The 21807-nt window shown below is 38.3% G+C and overlaps 2 protein-coding genes across 5 annotated transcripts in view; one reads left to right on the top strand and one right to left on the bottom strand.

Annotated features, from left to right (window-relative positions):
- Positions 1-14961, top strand: part of Jupiter (microtubule-associated protein Jupiter) — a 168734-nt gene extending 153773 nt beyond the window's left edge. For 2 of the 4 annotated variants that reach the window (XM_028302407.1, XM_028302406.1), the window contains exons 2-4: positions 10298-10457; positions 11131-11281; positions 13721-14961. In XM_028302407.1, the coding sequence (XP_028158208.1) occupies positions 10298-10457; positions 11131-11281; positions 13721-13857 (448 nt within the window). In that variant the 3' untranslated portion in view covers positions 13858-14961. The remainder of the gene's footprint in view (positions 1-10297; positions 10458-11130; positions 11282-13720) is intronic. The other 2 variants (XM_028302409.1, XM_028302408.1) reach the window with 1 other exon arrangement.
- A 1209-nt stretch (positions 14962-16170) lies between these two features.
- Dtd (D-aminoacyl-tRNA deacylase) lies at positions 16171-21400 on the bottom strand. Its single transcript, XM_028302478.1, has 5 exons — positions 21331-21400; positions 20155-20245; positions 19164-19290; positions 18807-18915; positions 16171-16603 (listed from the first exon to the last, which is right to left on the bottom strand). The coding sequence occupies exons 1-5, from the start codon at positions 21398-21400 to the stop codon at positions 16437-16439; spliced, it is 564 nt and encodes a 187-aa protein (XP_028158279.1). The 3' UTR covers positions 16171-16436.
- Between the last annotated feature and the right edge of the window lie 407 nt (positions 21401-21807).

A 21807-nucleotide genomic window follows, 5' to 3' on the forward strand; every position in this document is an offset into this window, starting at 1 on the left:
TTGTGCTTTGTCAAAATGCATATTACGCGATACACTCAACTACGTATGATAAAAGTGAAACTTGATTAGGGTGAAACCACTAAGGGTTGTTGAACTCTACCTAAATTTTTGATGGTCGCATGTCGATTTCTTTTAAATTACAAGGTAGTCGCTTCGACTTTGGTAAATTAGGCTAATTTGGCTTGTAAGAACCTTTTTTGTTATTTATTTCTTTATTTTGGACATGTGTAAGAGTTGTTAGAGGCTTCTTTTTATTTTCTTTCTATTTTGGACGTGTGCGTAGCTAAATTAACCTTTTATTTAAACACGAAAGCAAAACAACGTGTCTCGAAAATGGGTCATTGAAATTCTCAATAGTGAATGCTAAAGCATCGTATAACATCATTAATGAGGTCACATTTCCCGGGGAATATTATGACGTCACCGAATTGCCAGCCAGTGCGTCGCCCTGAACTCTCCAGTGTACTTGGCATTTCTTCGCAACTTAATTTTCTTTGAGGCTTTTCCTTGGCATCGTTCTTTAGAAATTTTCCCGCTTTACGCAGCTACATTTTAAATTACGTGTTCCGCTTTAAGATTTTCCAGCGCTTTTGAAAATGCATATGCACTGAGCAATATGTAGGGTGGATTTATTAGAGCGAATAGCTTTAGTAAGATTTAATATAACTTGTGATAGTGATTTTAGAGTTCTAATGGCCATTATTTATTTTCTTAAATGTTCTTTTGTTCTGAAAATAACATTTTGATATCTTTCCGAATCTATAAGTGCACCAGTCATAGAAACAAAAAAATCTACCACTGAATAAAAATATCGTTTCTATAGCTTCCTTCTGTTACGTTGTAAGCTTTATTAAAGCTATTAGCATTCGTAACTAAGCTTTCCAAGCCAATGCTTCCTAAGCTGCAACGCAATTGTAAATTCCATTTATCAGTACCATGTTGGTAGGCTTCATACTTCATTAGTGAATACTTGATGTGCTGCACAAAGGCCCTCTATTATGAATGAAATATTGCCACACTTGCTCATTCAAAATTAAACCTCACCGTCTTGAGGATAGGGTGCTGTATTAAAAGCAGGGGTAAAAGTGCAAAGCCAAATGCAAAATAAGAAAGATGCAGGAACATTCGCTGAACAAAGAGTTGTTGGCGGCGGTTTTACTTAGCGCCTTCGTTACTACCTACAACGCGTGGGGGGACGGGAGCTGTGATAAAAATAGAAATGTGTGACGAGAGGTCCATTGTCTTGTGACCTTTTTGGATAAACAAAGAATTATAAGTCCATTTCTGTAAATTATAACGCGTAACACAAACAAGTGAAGAGATTTTACGCAAAAGACAACCCAAAACGTCAAAACCAAAAACAATGTCATATGCGAAGAATATAATAGCCCACTTGTGTAATCACGACAATTTGTAGCAGTAACTAGGCATTGTAAAAAAGAATGGAAGAAAGTTGTAACATAATAATAGCACTGTTTTAGCCCGGCTTTTAGAGCGGCCAAGGAGCCAAAAATGATTATTTTATCGTTGTCACGAAGCCCCGTAATGAGCACAGAAGTTTCTACCAACGTTTTTTTACCAACAAAGAAAGATCTTTTGTTTGAATATCGCGTAGAATGTCGGGCTGCGTACGCGCAGCGGCATCGTGGTACAATCTATGAAATGAAAACGGCGGTGAAAGATAGAAGCCGCGCGTAATTTGAGCCTCGATCGTCGGAGAATGTGTAATTTCATACGATTGTTTTTTATTAGTGGTTTGAATCCGATGACCGCACTGACAGTGACAGCTGTGTTCCATCTACCATTTAATCTTAAACTCTCACAGCATCAAAATACGTTTGAAAATTGTTGAACGTGGTGATAAGCGTTCTTCTCGCCTAACAAAAGTGTTGAGAGGGATTGTGAAAATATTGGAGATTGGCTAATTATGAAATAGCTGGTATCATTCTTTCGGTTTCTATGTTTCCATGGAACAGAAACGCTCCACGGTGGAGGCGTGCAAGGCGTCTCAAGTATGCCCGTAATGAAATAACAACACGAAAGTCGAGGTGTGATGGAAATTGTATTTAATTGAGAATTCCGAGCAGTTTGCTCGTAGAAACTAGCGTTTTATTTTATGGCGCTTAATCGGTGCTTGTTCTTTGTAAGCCCACAAGATTGTTCGGTCCCATTTGTTGTGCGAGTTACAATTGGTTAATGAACACGCACATTCGTTTGCTTGTCACAAAAAGAATGACTGTCGCTAAATCTTAGTAAGGAACTTGTTATCCAGGGATAAATTATGGTATAATACCATGTGTTTAATTAAATCATTACCAGCTAATTCTAGGGAGAGCTACAAAAAATACAGATCAAATCTTAATGTAGTATGTACTTAGTTTGCAGGGCACCTTACTCGTTCCACAAGTATTTAACTGAAAAGATGTAACAGTAATTTTTACGAATGGTAAAGGGAAATCCCAACTAATATTATAAATGCGAAAGTAACTCTGTCTGTCTGTCTGTCTGTCTGTCTGTCTGTCTGTCTGTTACGCTTTCCCGCTTAAACCTCGCAACCGATTTTGATGAAATTTGGCATAGAGATAGTTTGAGTCCCGGGAAAGAACATAGGATAGTTTTTATCCCGGTTTTTTAAAAAAACAGGGACGCGCGCGATAAAGTTTTTCTGTGACAGACAAAAATCCACGCGGGCGAAGCCGCGGGCGGAAAGCTAGTAGAAATATAAAATAACATCGAAAACAACAATCAAAACACACTGTTATCCACAATTGTCATTTGTGGAAACAGATAAGCGTCACACTCGAAGCATCGCGCATATTAACCGCGCAGAAAGGAAATTGAACTTTTTTCTGTGAAACTGCACTATTGCTGTGCTGTGGTTTGTGCTGATTACAGGGTTAATAACACAGATTGTCGACTAGTGCAAATATTTCACCAAAATTAATCACTTTCTTAGTAATCCATGGCTTTGAGGTAGAACGAGCTTTGGAATACCCCGCTGTTAAGTAATAGGTCTCAATTAAATTAGTTGTTTTGAGCAGAACGCCAGCTATAGGTACGTTTACAAGACTGCACATTGGTAATTGACATTTTTATTCCAACGCAGTTGATGCATACTGTTTTCCGTGTACAGCCCTGCAAACGGGCGAGTAACGTCCGGCTTAAAACATTTCATTTGAAAGAGCACATAGGATTACCATTAGACATTAGGATTATAACTGAAATACTAAGTAAATACTTACAGAGAGTGAGCAAATTGACGCCTGACAGCATTTTTGAGTAACTAGAGTTAGGTATAGTACCTACTGTGTCTGCGGTGTAGATCTAACAGTCAGCGTGACATCCGCTCTTAGAGATGACTCTGAATGAAAAGCATTGTATTGTGCAGCGAGCATGACGCTTTGTCTTGTTCCGAACGGTGAACATGTTCTAGAACATGATGTCTTGTAGGGTTTGTAGCTAAGAGGATGTTTGCCATAAGGTCTTATGTTAAATAAATAAGTGGGGTGCAAAATTTTAACAATAGATGCTTACAATATGAAAATGGAGACATCAAAATGTTCTATGTGAAATTTTCAATCACAATGATAACTGTGAAATCGATAAAAGATAATAATATATTCGAATCGTAAATTGTAGGCTAACGCGTTCCCCGTACTCAACAATTCGAGTTAGTCAGGTAACATTATACAAGAGGCACTCTAAATCAGCCTCAACCCAGACAGACGTGGAAAATCAATAGAGCCCCATTTTCTCTACAAGGGCGTTTATCTGCCGTAATTTGTTACGCATCTAATATGCAAATAGTCTTATTATTGTCTCTATTCACGGCTTATTACAAATCGAATGCCTTTTGAGGAAAACCACATAGATTATCACGAAATCGAACACAAACCGAGTTCCTAAACATAACAATTTACAAAGTCAACGATAATTAAGACAAAAGAACGATACAAATTATAATAGTTTGTCATTGATGCCATTAAATTCAAATTGCCGTGAAAGTGCACAATCGTTGCTCTCTATAACGTATTGCCTTTCATTTGAAAACGAAGAGAGGTTTCTCCTGTCGTTCCGCGTATGATAAAGTTACGGTCTCTCATTACCTCGGATATCATTAACGTGGTCTCTGGCGGTTGTGGGGTAAACCGCGGCGTGGAGGCGTGGGCCATTAGCTGCGTGACTACTCTTGATATCTTATACCTCAGCTACACTATTCGCTTCGACAAAGCAGCGAAGTTACCTAAGCAGTGTAGTCAGGCACTTTGTTTTCCAACTTCGGAACGCTTGGGCCCTTTGAGTCGGGTGCAATACTGACAACAGTAAGAAGTCGGGCGAGGCGAGTCGAGGTTGCTACACTATCTTACTTCGATTAACTTTGCGAGTAGTGTATCTGAGGTATTACACCGTCATGCACCCGGAGCAGATCCGAAGATTCCGTTTAGCGAGCGACACTATCGGCTCCGACATCTGCCGCCGCCGTCAAAAGCTAAAACATAATAGCCGTGTTTATCTCGCACAATAAATAAATTGTCATGGTTGCGTTGATTTTTAATCACTGATAAAAGGTTTAAGTTTTTGTTTGTTTTCTTTTGGTTGTCTGATCTGAACTGTTAAAAAAAGAGTAAGACAAAACGGAAAAGTATCACCGTAAGCTTGAGTAGGAAACGAATTTTATTTTGTTCAGTGTCAGTGACGGGAACAAAAGGAAAAGTTAGCTCTCTGTAGTTTTTTTTCTATGACTAAAGACTTGATCGCTTTCGCCATGAGATCTTAAAACACTTGAGTTTCAATCACAAGTGCACACACGGAAAAAGATATAATAACGGATCATAATGGTTTCATTTACCCTGTCTCAAAATTAGTTTTGATGCCAGCCTGTTCAAACTTTCAAAGGGAGCTAAAAGCCGGATTTGTTTGGGATGGAAAAAGCAGGCGTTACTTGTCATAATATTTTCTCATCGCTCATCCGATTTATTATTATCTTCCGGCGACTGTTTTCTCCATCGGCCCTTTGACAGCTGTTTATTTTCGTAACGGCACCCTGTCGGCGCCATGTTGCGTTTCATTGCGTGTGGCGCATGCGCCGCGTACTATGTATATTACAATTAAACAATTTACTCTCACGAACGATACTAATTATAGGAACGGGCAGATACACGGTTTGTTTTAATATTCGTAATTATACAGGGTAAGGTTCTATTGCACTACGTTTTTATTATGGTATCAACGAGATCGGACCGATAATAAACGTTTGCGGACAGGAGGTTTGCTTGTTTTCTAAGGTATCTCTATGTTTATCTCTACATATAACAGTTGAAGAAAATTCTATCTTGAAACCTTAACGGTTATACAGATTTGATGCCTGAATCGTAAAATTATTTTCATCAATCTGATCACGTCTCCTTTAGGGTGTGATTTCTAAATTAAATTATCTCCATCTTAATTAACAAAAGGCTTGACTGAAGCACACATTTTATGACTCCTTCTTATTGATATCAGTTCTCTTAAATCTGTCTCGGTAAACAGATACGTATTCAAATGGAGCTTCGGCCTTCGATCCAACATGATCACTAATGATCAGGCAAGGCAAATGTTGAAATTCGATCCAGGAGTGAAATCAAGGGAGCCAATTGTCGTAGATTACTCCTCGAGTCGTGTTTAAGTACGACCGGCGGCGAAAACTTAATCTACAGAGGATGGCCCGTGCAATGGGCTCGATTCTGATTGCATCCATTACAACTATCTCAAACTAACTGTAGGTAACACGAATATGCCCTTCAATTTATCATATAGAGCAGCCAGCAGATAGGGCATCCTATTCAAATTTTAAAATTTGTATGAGATAAGTAAGTTTTGCATCTTACTTAAATATGGAAAAATCCTAATAACATAAACCATAGAGCAAAAAATTTGGGAATTTTTCTGCTTATCCCGAAGATTAACTGGCAGAAAACTTAAAGTTTAATGGTAATTTCAGCAGACAGACCTACTTAGAGCTAAATCTAGCGCCAGAGACTTTAGAATCGACTCCCATGTGCAATAGCATAAATCAGGCACCGGGTACAGTTAGTTTTCAATCAGAATCTGTTATCAGGCCGGTAGGCAGGCCTGACGGTGCGCGCGCGTTGACGCGCAATTTACCCGATTGCCGCGGGCGCGCGCCGTATCTTTGCGGGTACAATTGATTGTTCTTTCTTTTGTGTTTCTACTGGGCTGTGCAGTGTGCTACTGTAGAGAAAATTGATGAGTCAGTTCAATATTAGTTCTGTTGTTTTGAATGCGTTACAAAATTGAGGTTAAGGGACAAGATTCTCAAATCCTTTGCGAGACCTGATTTTCCTTCATTAGGTAATAAAGCGTCGACTAACTTTGCAAGTCAGTAATTCCGGTGCCCATTACTCGTACGTTTCAAATGATTAATGTACACAGGACGCTTCACGCCGTCTACTTTTCATAATGCAGCAGGGAAATGACCTCAAAGTTAACCCTAATTCGTCCTTATTTACTCTACGTTAATGTAACGGGTTGATGTTTTAGAAGGGACGTAACCCCAGCATTGTTTATGTAGGACCAATTTAAACGTAGTTGCTTAGATGATCCGACGCGAGGGGTGATTTATAGATGCACAGGTTTTAGTACGGTCACAAACTGGCGACATGAGATTAGAAATACAACCCTATCCCATTCTATAAACTATGTGAAGTCAATTTACAATGACGTGTCTGCAAAAAATCGTAGATAGACTTGTAAATTATGTAAGTTAGTTTTAATGAAGCAGTTTCCAATCGGAGAGGGAATTGCGAATAAATGGTTTTGATTTGCGCTATAGCTTAAGAACGAACAAGGAAAATTGTATTTACTTTAGACACTCCTCTACAATCTCTACAATGGATAGCACATCATACTCTATATTATTTTTATTCTAAAATAGCTCCAATTCCAACTGTGTAAGATGCAACAGTATTTCCTTGTTGTGCCTTTAATTCTACATCCATGCTTTCCTAGAAGGCACCCAGTGATGTGTGCATCATTCGAGATATGATCGACAGACGGCTTGTGGCGCCGCACCGCAGCGGGGGCGGAGGCCGCACTGCGATGTATCGATTCATCTGATGCGGATGCCTGTAAGAGGATGTTGTACAGACAGCAACACTAGCACTGTCGTGACTTATGCACTTCTAATAGATTCCATTTTGCCACAAATATAGCATCTTTATGTGCTGTAGATTGTACCACCTGATAGGGCGTTATTCTAGGTTGCCAATATCCTATTTACTTGCTTCTACGCTAATTGATAGTTCGTGTACACAGATGTAAGATAGGCACACTCCCATGTCAATCCACCACACCGCAATCTTTCTGTAAATGCATACCTACTACAGACTGAGATCTTATTTTGATTAATCACTAGCAAATCTAGCAATGACAAGAAGTTCCTATTATTGTTTTAGCTTAGCAGTAAGGTTTATTTTGCATGATTTATTAGTATGACTTTTAGGCAAACCAGAAACGTGAGAATCTACCATATTATTTAGGTCAACTCAAAAAATAAACTTTTAAAGTCAAACGAATGTTTTACCAAGCTAAGAACGTAATTCAGGTAAAGTTAAAGGGAATTCTTGACGGTCATCAGTTCGTTCAAATGTGTAATAACTTATCGTCTTAAACAGAAAATCATAAAACAGAGCGGACGGAAGTAATCTCACTCGGTATCACTTATTGGAAAATAAATCACATCAGTTGATTACACGGCAATCGCTCATTTATAACTGAGTTACAACTTTATATTGAATTCTCGGAAATTACTGGGGTGGTAGTTAGAATAATCTCTGGTAATACCTTACCAGTCCCGCGATGGCATGTCGTTAGGGAATTACGTTGACGATGGGACGAACTTAGCTGACGACTGCAGAGCTTGAGATCTTGAAGTGCTTGACACTCAAATCGTCTTGTTTGAAATGGATTTGCTCGCAAACCGGCTGCAATTAAAATTTCTCATATTCTCGTTAGCATACCTACGTAAATCACAACGGTATTTTAAGCAGAATTTAGGTTTAACTATTAAAATTATACCCTTTTTATTACTTGAAATGCAGAGGTATAGATACCTGCCCATATTCAGTTCTTACAAACCATTAAATTTAAACGGTAATGTATGGTAGAGTTTGCGTCTTAAAGCTTGCGTGGGCTGAGTTTAGAGTATCGGTAATTGCATGGATTCTCTTTATCCTTTTAAAATGAAACATAATGTTAGATATATGTATTAGGTAGTAGGTATTCTTCATTTTATATAATTCATTTAGTGGTAAAGCATTTACTTGGTAATGTAATGATAGCAAAAGACTTATACACGTCATTAATGATTGAAAAAGCCACATTTTCCGCTCCCGATTCATCCTGTTTGTATGAACAAAGCAATATTAAATTTCAAACTATTTTCATTGCCTTTTGAAATGGGTTCCGTATTGATCTGTGGTTTGTTGACCACTTCCCCCATGAAGGGAGCCAATAATGTCCATGCGTGTCTCTTTCATTACTTTGGGAGGGTAATATTCTAATGCGAGCCCTTTCTTTGATCAGACACGTCATTTTTATTAGCGAAGATAGTAAATTAATATTGATTGGACATTTATGAAAGTGCATTTTTGTGTATTTGTCCACTAACTCGCACCCCCGGGATTCCCTCGCGTGCGTGGAATGCATTTGTGATGTTAACGGCGTAAAGTGCACTGAATTCCGCCTGTCATCGCGAGGCATTAGCCGATAAAACTGCTTTGGCTATATCTATACTTATAATAAATCTGTAGAGAGGCCAATTCTGTACATGAAATATATTTTCAAAATAACTATCAGGGGGTGATTAGTGATCGATACTGATGCCAAAAATGCAATCAGTAAAATTTTTGTCTGTCTGTCTGTCCGTCTGTATGTTCCGTATAGAAACAAAAACTACTCGACGGATTTTAACGAAACTTGGTACAATTATTCTTCATACCCCTGGGCAGGTTATAGTATACTTACGAATTCCCACAGGAACAGGAATTAGCGGGAAAATCCTTTTGTATGAAAAATCTAAACCGCTTAAGTTAGACACTTAAAATTTGGCATGTAGGTACCTTAGTAAACTTAAAGCGTCAATAGGATATTGCAAAATTCTCACGGGAACGGGAGTTAGCGGAAAAAAACATTTGTATGAAAAAATCTAAACCGCGTAAGATAGATGAAGGGGGTAAAACGGGATCCACGCGTACGAAGTACGAAGTACGAAGTCGCGGGCGGCTGCTAGTTTGTAATATAAATGAATTCCAGTCGCCGTTGTTATGATTTGACTGCCTATAAAAAGAGCTAGGTACCTATTTATTTTTCATTGTGTACTATTGAACGAGACCTATTTGTAGATACATCGATATGTCGTGACTTGCTGCAGTTTAAACTGTATGCCTACCCATCATGAAAGTAGGAAATTAAATATTTATCAAGCCTATAGCAAATTGGTCAATACCAAGTTTTTTAACCATGACGAGGAAGGTTGGCCTGCATCTCACCTGATGAAAAGTGATGATTAAGCTAAATATGGAAAGTTTTGTGAATTAAGCGACAATAACCGAACGGTGGCCGTGGAGGTGTTGACACTGGCCGACTCGATATCCGAGGAATGCTAGTTCGAACCCCACTACCCACTTAGTACCTACATTACGTAGCCGCAAAACTGTTGTGGTGAACCCATTCGTAACACAAGCATAATTTCAGCTTGAGGGGATAATTGGACCGGCAATACACGGACAGCTCGAGCAGTTAGTCAGATCAACATACACGGACCGCTCTTGCAGTCAAGAGTCAACAGCTTGAAGCTGCCAGTGATAATTGCTCGAGCAGTTGGTATTAACTGCTCAACAAATCACAAGCGCACACGCCGTGGAATGAAGAAAGGGGCGGAGGTAACTGCGCGAGAGCTGCCGACAGCTCGAGCAGTCAGTGTATGGCTGGCGACTGCTTGACCGCACGATGAAAATTCACCGTGCTGTCGACCGCCCGAATCAGTTGCAACTGCTCGATCGGATCGTGTATGTGCTTTCATAGAACTCTGCAGTTCACTGTGCAGTCGCAGCTTGAAGCTGTCGACCCTGACTGCTTCAAGCGGTCCGTCTATTGCCGGCCTTAGTCTTCTTCTTTTGTCCTATCCATTTTCCATTGTTTGGGGTCGACTCTCCTCATTCTAGGGCGCCAATATACTTAATGGGACTATTAGTAATTTAAGACACATAGCTTATGGAACCTGTTTCTTCCTTTCCAGGGTGCCAAATGCCCCGAAGAGCTGCATCGGCGAGATCTTCAGCTCGGACGCGACGGACAGCAGCCCAGTGAAGAATGGCGCCGCGAGGCCTCGCGTAGTGCGCGACACGCCCACCCGTCCTCGCGACACCCATTCCAGACTCTTTGGACAGGTACATAAAGTTAGTTCTCACTTGTATTATTTCCTACACTAGAGATAAGCGATTTCAGAATCTCCAGATAGCTTGGAAGTTGATGTTCCCTAACCTTCCTCGCAATATACATTCCAGACTCTTTGGACAGGTACATAAAGTTAGTTTTCACTTGTATTATTTCCTAGACTAGAACCAAACACTCTTTAGACAAGTCTTTACAGCCACCTCTATTAGAAGCTGATGTTGATCAGCTGTTTTGGCGACACCCATTCCAGACTCTTTGGACAGGTAGATAGTTCTCACTTGTATTATTTCCTAGACTAAAACTAAGCACTCTTAAGACAAGTCATATCCATCCATTCCAGACTTTAGATAAGTACTAGATAACGCTTAATTCAATTAAAATGCACTTCTTGATTAGATCTCTATCCAAAGCAACTTCAGCTGAATACGTCTCAAAACCAGTATCTTGCCTCGTATAATATGGCCCTTTTTTGGCAAGGAAAGTTGATTATCTGCTAGTACCTACATTTACTTAAGGCTCCTCCAAATTCTCAGTCTCTATCTCTATCGACTGGCAATAGCTGTCATTAAATATGTCACAATGTTAGTAGCAAATGCTGCCAAGGAAGTAAACTGCTATCAAGAGTCTCTACATAAACCAGACCATCCACTTAATCCATCTTTGTAAAATTTCCAGACCGCTAACAGCAGCTCCGTCGCCCCAATGGTGACAGACACCATCCGCAGCCACATCCAGTTCGGAGAGGGGGAGATGAACGGGGGCAGCCTCCCGCACTCCCCTTCCAAGGCCATGACCAACGGGAGCGCCACGTCCACGCCCAGCCGAGGTGAGACGGGCCACGCCGAACACTGTGAGTCGATTCTGATGTAGGCACGAACGCACGGCTAGCAAGCATCATGGGTGGTGGCGAGTTGGTGTTGAATGGATTTCATTTGATTCAGACGAAATAGTAGATTCGATGCAACACACTGTTGAGTAGATCAGATTGGTGGCACAATGGATACTAGAAATAGGAAGCCCAGCACACAAGTGTTCTAACTCTTAGTTAAAATATGGTTTGACCCATCGCGGCATCATTAGGTTGGTTTAGAAAGTTGCGTAAATGGATCAACAATCATTTGTCAGAATCTCTTAATCCATTCAACATTTAAACCATTTCAAGCAGAACTTAAAACACGGTTACTGCACTTGTTGTGGGTTCTGCAATCGTTTGACGCTCGCGCACTATCTCCCAGTATCGGCACTCGTGCACGCTAGGAACTGCTTCAGTTTCTAATTCTAATTTAAGCTTGCACACCTCTCGTCTTTCACCTGTCATAATAAAGATCTTAATTGGAAACAAATCACACCAAAGTAATAAAGATAACAGCCATTTTCATACCGGACCATGTAATCTTCACAACGATCGAAACTAAAGATAGTTACCCAAGTGCTTGGCTTGGATTGAAGCATGATTGCACAACAATGTAATTAACTATGAAAATACTTACACTAGATGTAGTGTTATATTAACAATGGTTTGAATTTATAACAGTAACGATTGTCAATTGATATGAATGCAAATTAATAACATTTCAGTTTAGTATTGTAAGTTACAAATGAAAGTTTAGTAGTACCTATCTCCGGCGATTATGTGTATTGTATCATCTGGGTCAGAGTTTCGACTGCCACTACGCGGGTATACATCTTTCTGAAACCTTGACCCAGGCTGGGTAGAACGAATGAAAACCGTTTATTCTGTAAATGGTCAGCATCGTACTCTCCGCCGAAGAGGAATCCGGTGACCGGCGACGGAGTGCCGCTGGTGCCGCCGCGCCGCCGCCACCCGGCCGCCAGCCTGCGAGGTGCCGACCCGACCCCCGACCATCCCGACGCCTACGAACCCTACCCAGACCTATATGAACCTCAGCCCACCCACCGCTACTTCACCCGCGAATGGCCCCCACGACCTGCCGAGTACTACGTCGAATCTACCAGTCGTGCAGCTCCTAGAAGCAGGCACACCCCATACACCCTCATCGGTCTCAAAACCGACGATCCTGATATGACCCATCCCATTATCGACCTCGATTCCTTATCCCCTCAATTGGTACTCGACAGACACTGGCCCCCGTTCCCCGCTCAGCATTACCTGGAACCAGTCGAGCGAAAAGTGCCCTATCACCCTTTGCCTCCATATGCCTTCGTCGGCATGACTTCTGCTCTCGGAGACAGACCGCAGCCCGACTACAAATACTGTCCTATACCGACTCTAGATGCGCCAGTGGACCCCTTCCTTATCGCGAACATTGAGCCACCTCCAACACTTTTTAAATACGAACGTGACGGGCCAATTCCTGACGTGACTCCTCTGCCTACCCGAGTCATTCCTGGGCCGCACACCCTGGCGGGCTTCCCTCCTATCTTCCACAAACACGTCCCAGGCTACCTGTTCAACTCCAGTCGGCATGCAGAAGATTTCACGCCAAAGACGTACTATGTAGACTATGTCCGCCGAAGAGAGATGGGTGGGTGTTCAAGTTAGACTGAAGGAATGCCGTACCATTGCACTTTACGATGCATATCCCGTATATTGCATCGAATTTGAGCTTCCATACCACAAGTTGTAAATAGGTAACGATTATGATTTGCTGTTAAAAATCTACATAAAGATTCCTTCAAGTTTTAAATTGAGCACTCGTTACCCCTTTTATTATGTTGCTGCTTTATTAATTTAGGTGCGATATTAGAAGTATAGTCATAGATTTAATACAGTTTCTTTATAGTTAGGATATTTTGATGTTTCGTAAATGCTTTGTTGTGTCGTTTGTATTATGTAAGTGGAGCTTCTGTTCCGTAAGATGTATCTTTGATGTATATTTTTGCGACTATTAGTACTATAACTTATATTATCTTCTTTTGCACGCAATTCTTCTTTACTATACTGTTAAATGTTTCAATGTAACTTATATCGGCTTCAACTATTCTATGTAGTTAGATATTATAAATTGTTGGTCAGTTAGGTGATAGATTTACTGATCATGTAGGTAACTACTTCAGTAGTTAACTTTATTCCTATTCATTATAAATGTTGACTTTGAAATATTTTCTCTTTACCTTTCACTTCAAATTGAATCTAAATGTACTAATTCACTAGTAAGCATGATAGGATTGATAGTTCATTTCGAATTTCCTCTCAGTAGTCACATTCGTAGTTTGAGAGATTCGCAATTAGGTGAGACATTTATAAATGCATAGTGATAATTGTGATGATTGGACATTTCAGAAGGCAACCCGATCACCGGCGATGGCTACAAGTCGATGAACGGGCAGATTAACACGGTGACGTCCATCAACGGTACCAGCCACTTGATCCACCACAGCCGCGTGCCGCCCGGCGGGTTTTCCTCCGGCCTCTGGTAGGCTCCCCACCACTATCCCTCCAACTACCCGCGGCGACGACCATCTGATTCTCTCTTCACTCGCCGCCCAACTCTCGGCACGCGCGGACCTATAATATTTTAAACTATACCGCCTATAATTTAAAATATTATCGGCAACTAAATTGCATTTATTTAAACTTACCATTTTGTTAATCGACTAAATTTTTTCTTATAGTGTCTTTAAATTATAGTAACGCAACGCGCACCATCAAATTGCAACGTCCACTATAACTGAAAGGGTATATGTTGTTAATTGAAATCCTTAGCCTATCCCAGTAACTGTTTATTCAAATAATTTAGAATAGAATTATAGATATTTTTGTAATAGTAATATTTCGATAATTATTGTAAAAACGATAGATTTTCGTTGGTTGCTCTCTGAAATCTCAGCGGATTGATCAATGTGAACGCTGAAATATTGGCGGAGCGTTTTAATGGTCTGTCTGGGGTCTCATGGACCAACAGTATTAATTTAAGAACTTGATAAATTGTAACCTTTCACACTTTAAATATGTTAACGCATTGATATTGAGAATTAGGAGTGAGGAAACGTATCAGCAATATACCAAAACGAATAGTGCCTTGATTGGTGATGATTGAAATTCTATAAGAATCGATATACGTTTGACTTTACATCTCGTAGGAAAGTGATTATATTGTCTATATATTTCACGGTATAGAAATAGTAATCATACGGCACTGGCTAATTGATACATTCATAAATTAACATTAATAATTAATCAACACTATTTAAGTATTTCGTTTGTTGAATTTCATTATCGTATTTAAATAGAAGTTTTATAGAAATGCATTTATTTTGTCTTTTTTATACAAGTTTTTATTTCTTTTTTAGTTTATTTTCTACTCGTTTAGGATAATGGTGTAAAAATGGATTTGAATCTTGGTAGATTATCTGTTAACATATTGGGTGATTGTAATGGACCATAGCGTGTTAGATTATTATGTATAAGTGGTGACGTTTCTATGTGTAGGTAGAATGTAACAATCGTTAGAATTACCATATCATCTTTGTAAAAACGTTTTAATACTTCCTAACATGGAATCGCATAATCACTGGCCTAAATGTAACAAAACTGTTAATAGATAATAATCCATTATTTCAAAATAAAGTTTTTTTTATTAAATTGATGTTTGTATTCACGCAATCCCCTTAATTTTAAGTTTTACCACACAGTGACATGAAATATGACAAAATCAGTCTTAATTCTTATTTGAAATCAGATTGAAATATGAAAATCGATAAATATTGATAGCAGTCTCTATAATATGTAGAATCCGAATGCACACACAACATACAATTAATTTAATTAATCGAATCCAATAGTGTATGTCATGAAGATATAGTGAAAAGTAGTTAGAGGTTCTTGTTTGTTTAGCTCTTAAACTATTCTAAATAATTCAATTTTTCCTATATTCTTTTTTCTCCTAACATTTCTCTAAAGTCAGTTTGATCTAAGAAAAGTTCAATGTTAGATATTATTGGATTTAAAAACAAAGAACCGTACAGTCGCAAGACACGTTCAGCCATACTCGCAAAATGGAACTACAGATATCAATCACTAACAACATTTATAAATAAATAAACGAGTATTTAATAAAATGTCAATTGAAAATTTATTGAGAAAATTGTAAATGCATAAAGTGATAACTTACTAAATAACGAATTATTATTATAATATACTGGTCATCATAAAAATCGGCCCACCTACGTTTTACAGGAAAACTCGTTTCTACTGATACAATCATGGTACCCCAACAATATTGGTGTTATTTGAAAGCCCAATAAATACCCTTAAAGAAAAACACATTTAATTATTTAATAAACGATTAGCATAAACGCGATATACCTACAATAAAATGTGCCTTGAAAAAAGACCTCACTTTGGGCTCACCTCTGGGATCAATTAGACCAATTTTTATGGTTATAAAACCAAATAATGATCTCACGTGTCTTCTTTAACAGATGGATAGCGATTAATCCCAACTTAACAGTTTTATAGCCATAAAAGTTGGCTCAAGCGTAACTACCTATTTTTTGAAGAAGTGACTCTGGATTCTTCTACAGACACATTTTTGACAACCTTTCCTTTAATGAAATGAAGTTTAGAACTACGCTTTTAAATGGTGCCAATATTGGTGGGAAGTGGGGATGCATACGTTTCAAAGTGCTTGTCGCGGGAGGGTCGATTTTTGTGATGACCAGTGTAGTTGACTGACTTAGCGTTTTAACATCTCTTTATCAAGTTAAGACGAATCTCAGGCGAGTTTCATACTTCAGTTTCGCAATATAATACCTGATGGTAACTGCTTGTAAGACATTGAAATTGGAAACAACAACAAGTAACGTTACTTAGAGTCACAATAGCTCACATGCGACTTTTAGCATCGGCGAACAGACGCAAAATCGCCGATCGCCGTTTGCTATGCCCCTTACACAAGAAAAAAATTACTAACTAATAATAAATAACAAAGAGTCCCTACGGCTGAAATATTTACAAAAGACCTATAATTATTGCTTTAAAAACGGAATTAAATCGCTTAACCTTTAAGTTCTTCTTCTAATTCACTTAAATTGACTTGAGGTACTTCTTGCTCCGCTCTGCTCCTTGATTTTTCCTTCTTTACGTTGATGGGAGATTCGATCTCAAACGTGACTGGTCCGTCGTTCTGGATTGATACTTGCATGTATGCACCGAATTGGCCATCTGGAAAAGTACAATATTTCAATTATTTGCTCTCATAATGTAAGAAGTTTTATTAAAAGCAAAGAGCCCAATATTGAATCCTAGAGAACACCTAATGTAGATTGGGGTGTTCCTTAAAATTGGTCTCCAGCTTAGATTAAATAAAGCCTAAACGGATAGCTTCGTTAAAAATGAGGAAAAATCTTATGTCAGTCTCCAGTAAGTTACAAACTTTTTGTAGCTGTATTTTAATTCTTGTAAGAAAGGAACTTATTAAGCTTATGGAATAATTTAAAACACCATAGCGATAGCAGTATATTATTTATTAGAGATGAAACGGATAGTTGTTTGGCCGGATACCGGATACCGGATATCCGGCCAGCTGCTAGGCCGGATAGCCGGATATCCGGCGGCCGGATAGTTGGCACATTGTCTCGTTGCATGTCGTGACGAGTTTAGCGCCGCACAGGTGCATGGAACGCGATCAGTGGGTCTACTAGTAGACTAGTCTAGTCACACTTTTCAAAAATCGAATCAGTCCGAATAGAATGTCAGATTTTGCCACGTGTCTAGGGGGCAGATCGTGAGTGTGTGATTGAATAGCGAAAATTAAATTATAGCCTGACCAGGAACATAAAAACCCTGGCATAGAGGCGCGTCAATTGCATTTGATAGTGCAACACTGAGTACAGTCGTACCTGTGTTAAATTAATAGGCTAACTTTATGTATCAGGATTCAGGATTACGGGTTAATTTAATGTTTTCATAAATTAACGAAAAAATATTATTATAGGTAACCTGGTTTAAATAAATTAAATGAAACCATCAATCGAGCTAGTAGGATTTATTTTATTATTCATCAATAATCAAATTCAGAACTTGAATATTCAACTGCAATGTCTGCTCATGAACGCTTCAAACTCGGTACTTCTTTCCCAATTCCATAAAATTCAACACTTAGAAGGTGACAATTTGAAACAAACCACAGCTAATTTTCATAGTTTTTATTTTATTTTTATTTATTAGGTACACCAACAAAGTCACATACACAATATAGTTCATACATTTTAACATGGTTTAACACATGATACGTATATGACCTCAATTACAGGTATACACAGCATTTCTTTTTGCAATGTTAGGGTAATTATACACTAGTAAAAACAAAAATCGATTGAATAGAGTCTAGAGTTTAAGCACCGAACAATATAAAGTACTTAGTAATTGTTCATTTTGTTCGGTGCCTAAGTCGTTCCGAATACAGGCTTGAGTTTTGACTATACTATACGATAAACATGTCAGTCAATTTGACAACCTTTGTCGGAAACATTATTCAATGAAAATATTGTCCGAACCCTTATTATTTCTCTTCGACAAATACTTTAACACATTGTGAACCACTTTTCTTTCATGACTATAAAAAGATTTTAGCAATTTAATTCACAAAATCAGTTGCGTACATTTAAAATAAAGTTTGTTTACACTTTGACAGCAATAGACTGACATGCAAGATGACATGTCAATGAAGTTTTCAGTTACTGTTGCCATTAAAAGAAATTAGTACCATTAGTTTTCCGCAACATGGCGAGGGTTTTTATGTTTCTGGTCGGGCTATAGTTAACTTGCTGCATAATCTGACTGAAATGCATCATGACATCAGACCATTAATGAAAAAAAGATCGCCTATTTTATTTGGCAATATTTGGACTTAACAGATACTATTTATGTATTCGTCATTAGAGTCCAGCCCAGAAAAAGAAATTAGTTTTTTTAAGGCCTTAATATGCCCACTAGCCCAGAAAAAGAAATTAGTTTTTTTAAAGGCCTTAATATGGCTTTTTGTAATTTTTTGGACTTTAAATAAAAGCCGTCATTATTATAAGCCATTTTATTGATGTTTACCTCAAAGATTAATGTATTTCATTTTATTCATAGAAAATTGTCGTTGTTTTTTAATATCCGGTATCCGGCCGGATAGTGAGTTACTATCCGGTATCCGGCCGGATAGTAAATTTAGGCCGGATATCCGGCCTACCGGATAGTTACCGGATATCCGTTTCATCTCTATTATTTATTTAGTAATGTTCATGATTTATGTAATCAAAAGATTTGTCAGACAACAAATACTATAAGATCCAGTCAGAAACCTAAGCATCAATACTGCTCCTTAATATTATATCAGCTAAGTTGTATGTTTGTATAAATCACAATAGGAAGTAGGTACCTTTAATTTTTTCAGGTTGATATGAATCTTTTAACATTTGAAGGAATTTTTCATAAAATTCTTTGGATTTCTCTGCAGACATTGCATTGTGGAAGTCAGGTCGATTGCCCTGAAAATAATAAAAAGATGTAACACTAAATGATAAATAGCCATGTAGGTAGACTGTGTTCCATAAAATAAATCCCATATCTATCAATAGTACCAAAATTATTTTTGCTTTTATTGATCAACTCAACTATTGCTATCTTAACTACTAAATTACTAAAATCTGTAGAATTGGGAGCATATTGCTAATAATAAAAATAATATAAATAAATTCATAGAAAATAACATTTAAAACAAATAAGTAGTACATACCTTCCATGTGTTGTATAAGGTGAATTGACTGACACACAGCAATTCATAATCTTTGTCTACTACAGTCTTCTTCCACTTAGTGTTGGTTTCATCGTCAAAAAGTTTTACACTGAGCAGCTTCTTCACTCTGAAATATAAATACATTTATTACATCATTTAAATTCTCATAACACAATTAATAGTAAGTATCAGGCGTTCATCATCAACAGCCCTTTACAGTCCACTGCTGGACTATGAGCCTCCTCCACTATAGTGGAGGGTTTTGCCATAATCTCCACGCTTGGCAGGCGGGTTGGAGATCGCAGTTTAAAAGATTGATGTTTTTCAGAGAGCGCTGCTGCCCATTCTCTGTTTGATGTGTAGTCCCTAAGTCGCCTCTTACGACACCCGCGGGAAGAGTAGGGGTTGGTGACAAATGTATTCTACTCTGCCGTCACCACACGGCAGTATTTTACACACTTGGTGTAGTTGTATTTATTTGTTTTAAACTTACATGTACATAAAACACTACATAAGGCGAACTTAAAGCCATTCGGCATTCTCCTCCAGTCAACCTTAGAAACTCCAGTTAAACTTGAACCAACTGAAACCAACTGAACATCAGGCGTTACTTTGCGGAAATCCCGAAGTATTACCCCCTTACTAATAAAACTTACACGCTCGTTGAACAGTGTTTTAAAGTGACGTTTAGTATGGAAATGTCATTTTAAAACAGTGTTCAACAACTGTGTAACTTTTTATTAGTAAGGGGGTTAGGTTCTATTTCCAGTTTCCAGTAGTGGCTTTGTTAGGTACACAGCCACTTACTCTGCTGACTTTCCAACCAGATGTAAAAATTTACAGGCATTTCTGGTTACTGAATCTGATCATGCTATCACATGATACAGCATGTTTATGTATAAAGTCTGAGTCAAAGTTAAATAATATGGTGATAAAGACAGGGAAAGCACCAAAATAAATAACTAGGTACAAGTATTTAGGTTCTACTCACATGTACTCCATATCTTTGATGGTGTCATTGGTGGATATACCGATGAGGACACACAGTCCTTGCTCTATGCTGCTGATGACTTCTCCATTTACTGGAAGGTATAATAAAGTACATAATAATAAAGTTTCAGTTGGTTCAAGTTTAACTGGAGTTTCTAAGGTTGACTGGAGGAGAATGCCGAATGGCTTTAAGTTCGCCTTATGTAGTGTTTTATGTGCATGTAAGTTTAAAACAAACAAATACACCTACACCAAGTGTGTAAAATACTGTACTGTTATTAAAATAATTATAATCCATGCAAAGCCATTCTTTCAAAGCTATAGCCATAACATGTTTTGGATTTATTTCAAAACTGGCGAACAATTGTATGATTTCATGACTGAAACAAGTTATCTCACACAAAGAATAGACTGCACGAATATATTTTTTGCGAAAATAGACATGTTTTATACCAAAAAAAGCTATATTAACAAAAACATAACCTCTACAAAAAGTTATTGTAAGTTTACCAACCCGCCACATTTGCTTTCATAACGCGTTGTATTAAAGCCTTCATTATTTTTAATAAGATTATTCCACAAAATTAATTAATTAAATGCAGTAAAACTTCCAAAATTGTAACATATGTTTTTGACAATAACTGGAACTGACATTCTTTTTTTTTAATTTAAAATCGCAGCTTTGGATTAAAGTGAAATGGTTATAAAAACTATTAGCCGCTAGATGGCAGTAATGTAAAGCAGGTATCTAAAGAAGTTTTACTACTCGACACTAGATGGCGCTGTTAAACAACTTTTTATGAGGCGTTCTAACATTAACTTTTTAGCGATTAGAGTCGCTTCTCAAACTAATTTATAAATAAATAAATTATGAAAATAAACAACTTGAAAAAATCGAACTGCCTAAGGCGGGACTAGAACCCATGACCTTCTGCTTGCCGGGCGACTCTTTCTCTTCTTGGTCGTGGGTTCGAGTCCTGCCTTAGGCAGTTCGATTTTTTCAAGTTGTTTATTTAAAATTCTATAACTTTTTGATCGAATTTTTCTTTAAAGCTAATTTTTTAGAGATTCTCAAGTCATTCTAGTCACTCTCAAGAAGTAGGTAGGGCTACCTGCCTTACTTACTTACCTACTTAGAACAGTTAATTAAGACTTTCGGCAAAATACTGCCTCTAACATAACAGGTTGTGCGCCATGAACCATAGAGGCAGGATCTCACAAAAGTAGATAGATTTTCGGGAGACCATAGCAAGAGCTAAGAATTTAATACTCGCGATGGCGACTCCATTTAGCGCAGACGTCCAGGGACTATTACAACCCACTCTTCACTCCGTAGGGCCAACGGATTAAGGGCTGGGGGAGATCCAACTCCCATTATGTACCCGGTACACAGCCTATCATCAATGTAACGAGTCATCGTAGGTAGTTAACTTTCGCAAACTAGGCAAAAGTAGGTAGCTTAGTTTCTGAATAACAGGACTCCTATAAACTTTGCTAGATTAGCGACAATAGGTCAGCAATAGTCAGCATTGGTTTCGATTCGATAACTTTTCGCTTCGCTGGTTCGATGCCCGTCGACCTTTGGATCATTGTTTGTGGTGAACTCATTCCCTACAAGGAGTAACAGAGAGACGGCAGTATCAGTATACTTACT

This window comes from Ostrinia furnacalis, unplaced genomic scaffold, assembly GCF_004193835.3.
Source record: "Ostrinia furnacalis isolate ACB-3 unplaced genomic scaffold, ASM419383v2 OfSCF1126, whole genome shotgun sequence".
Lineage (NCBI taxonomy): Eukaryota > Metazoa > Arthropoda > Insecta > Lepidoptera > Crambidae > Ostrinia > Ostrinia furnacalis.

Excerpts from the sequence above, each read along its gene's own strand:
- Dtd (XM_028302478.1), bottom strand. The coding sequence starts at position 21,400 with ATGGTCTCCCGAAAATCTATCTACTTTTGTGAGATCCTGCCTCTATGG. Across the intron at positions 19,291-20,154 it reads ATCAAAGATATGGAGTACAT|AGTGAAGAAGCTGCTCAGTG; the intron begins GTGAGTAGAACC and ends TTTATATTTCAG. Across the intron at positions 16,604-18,806 it reads TCAACCTGAAAAAATTAAAG|ATGGCCAATTCGGTGCATAC; the intron begins GTACCTACTTCC and ends GTACTTTTCCAG.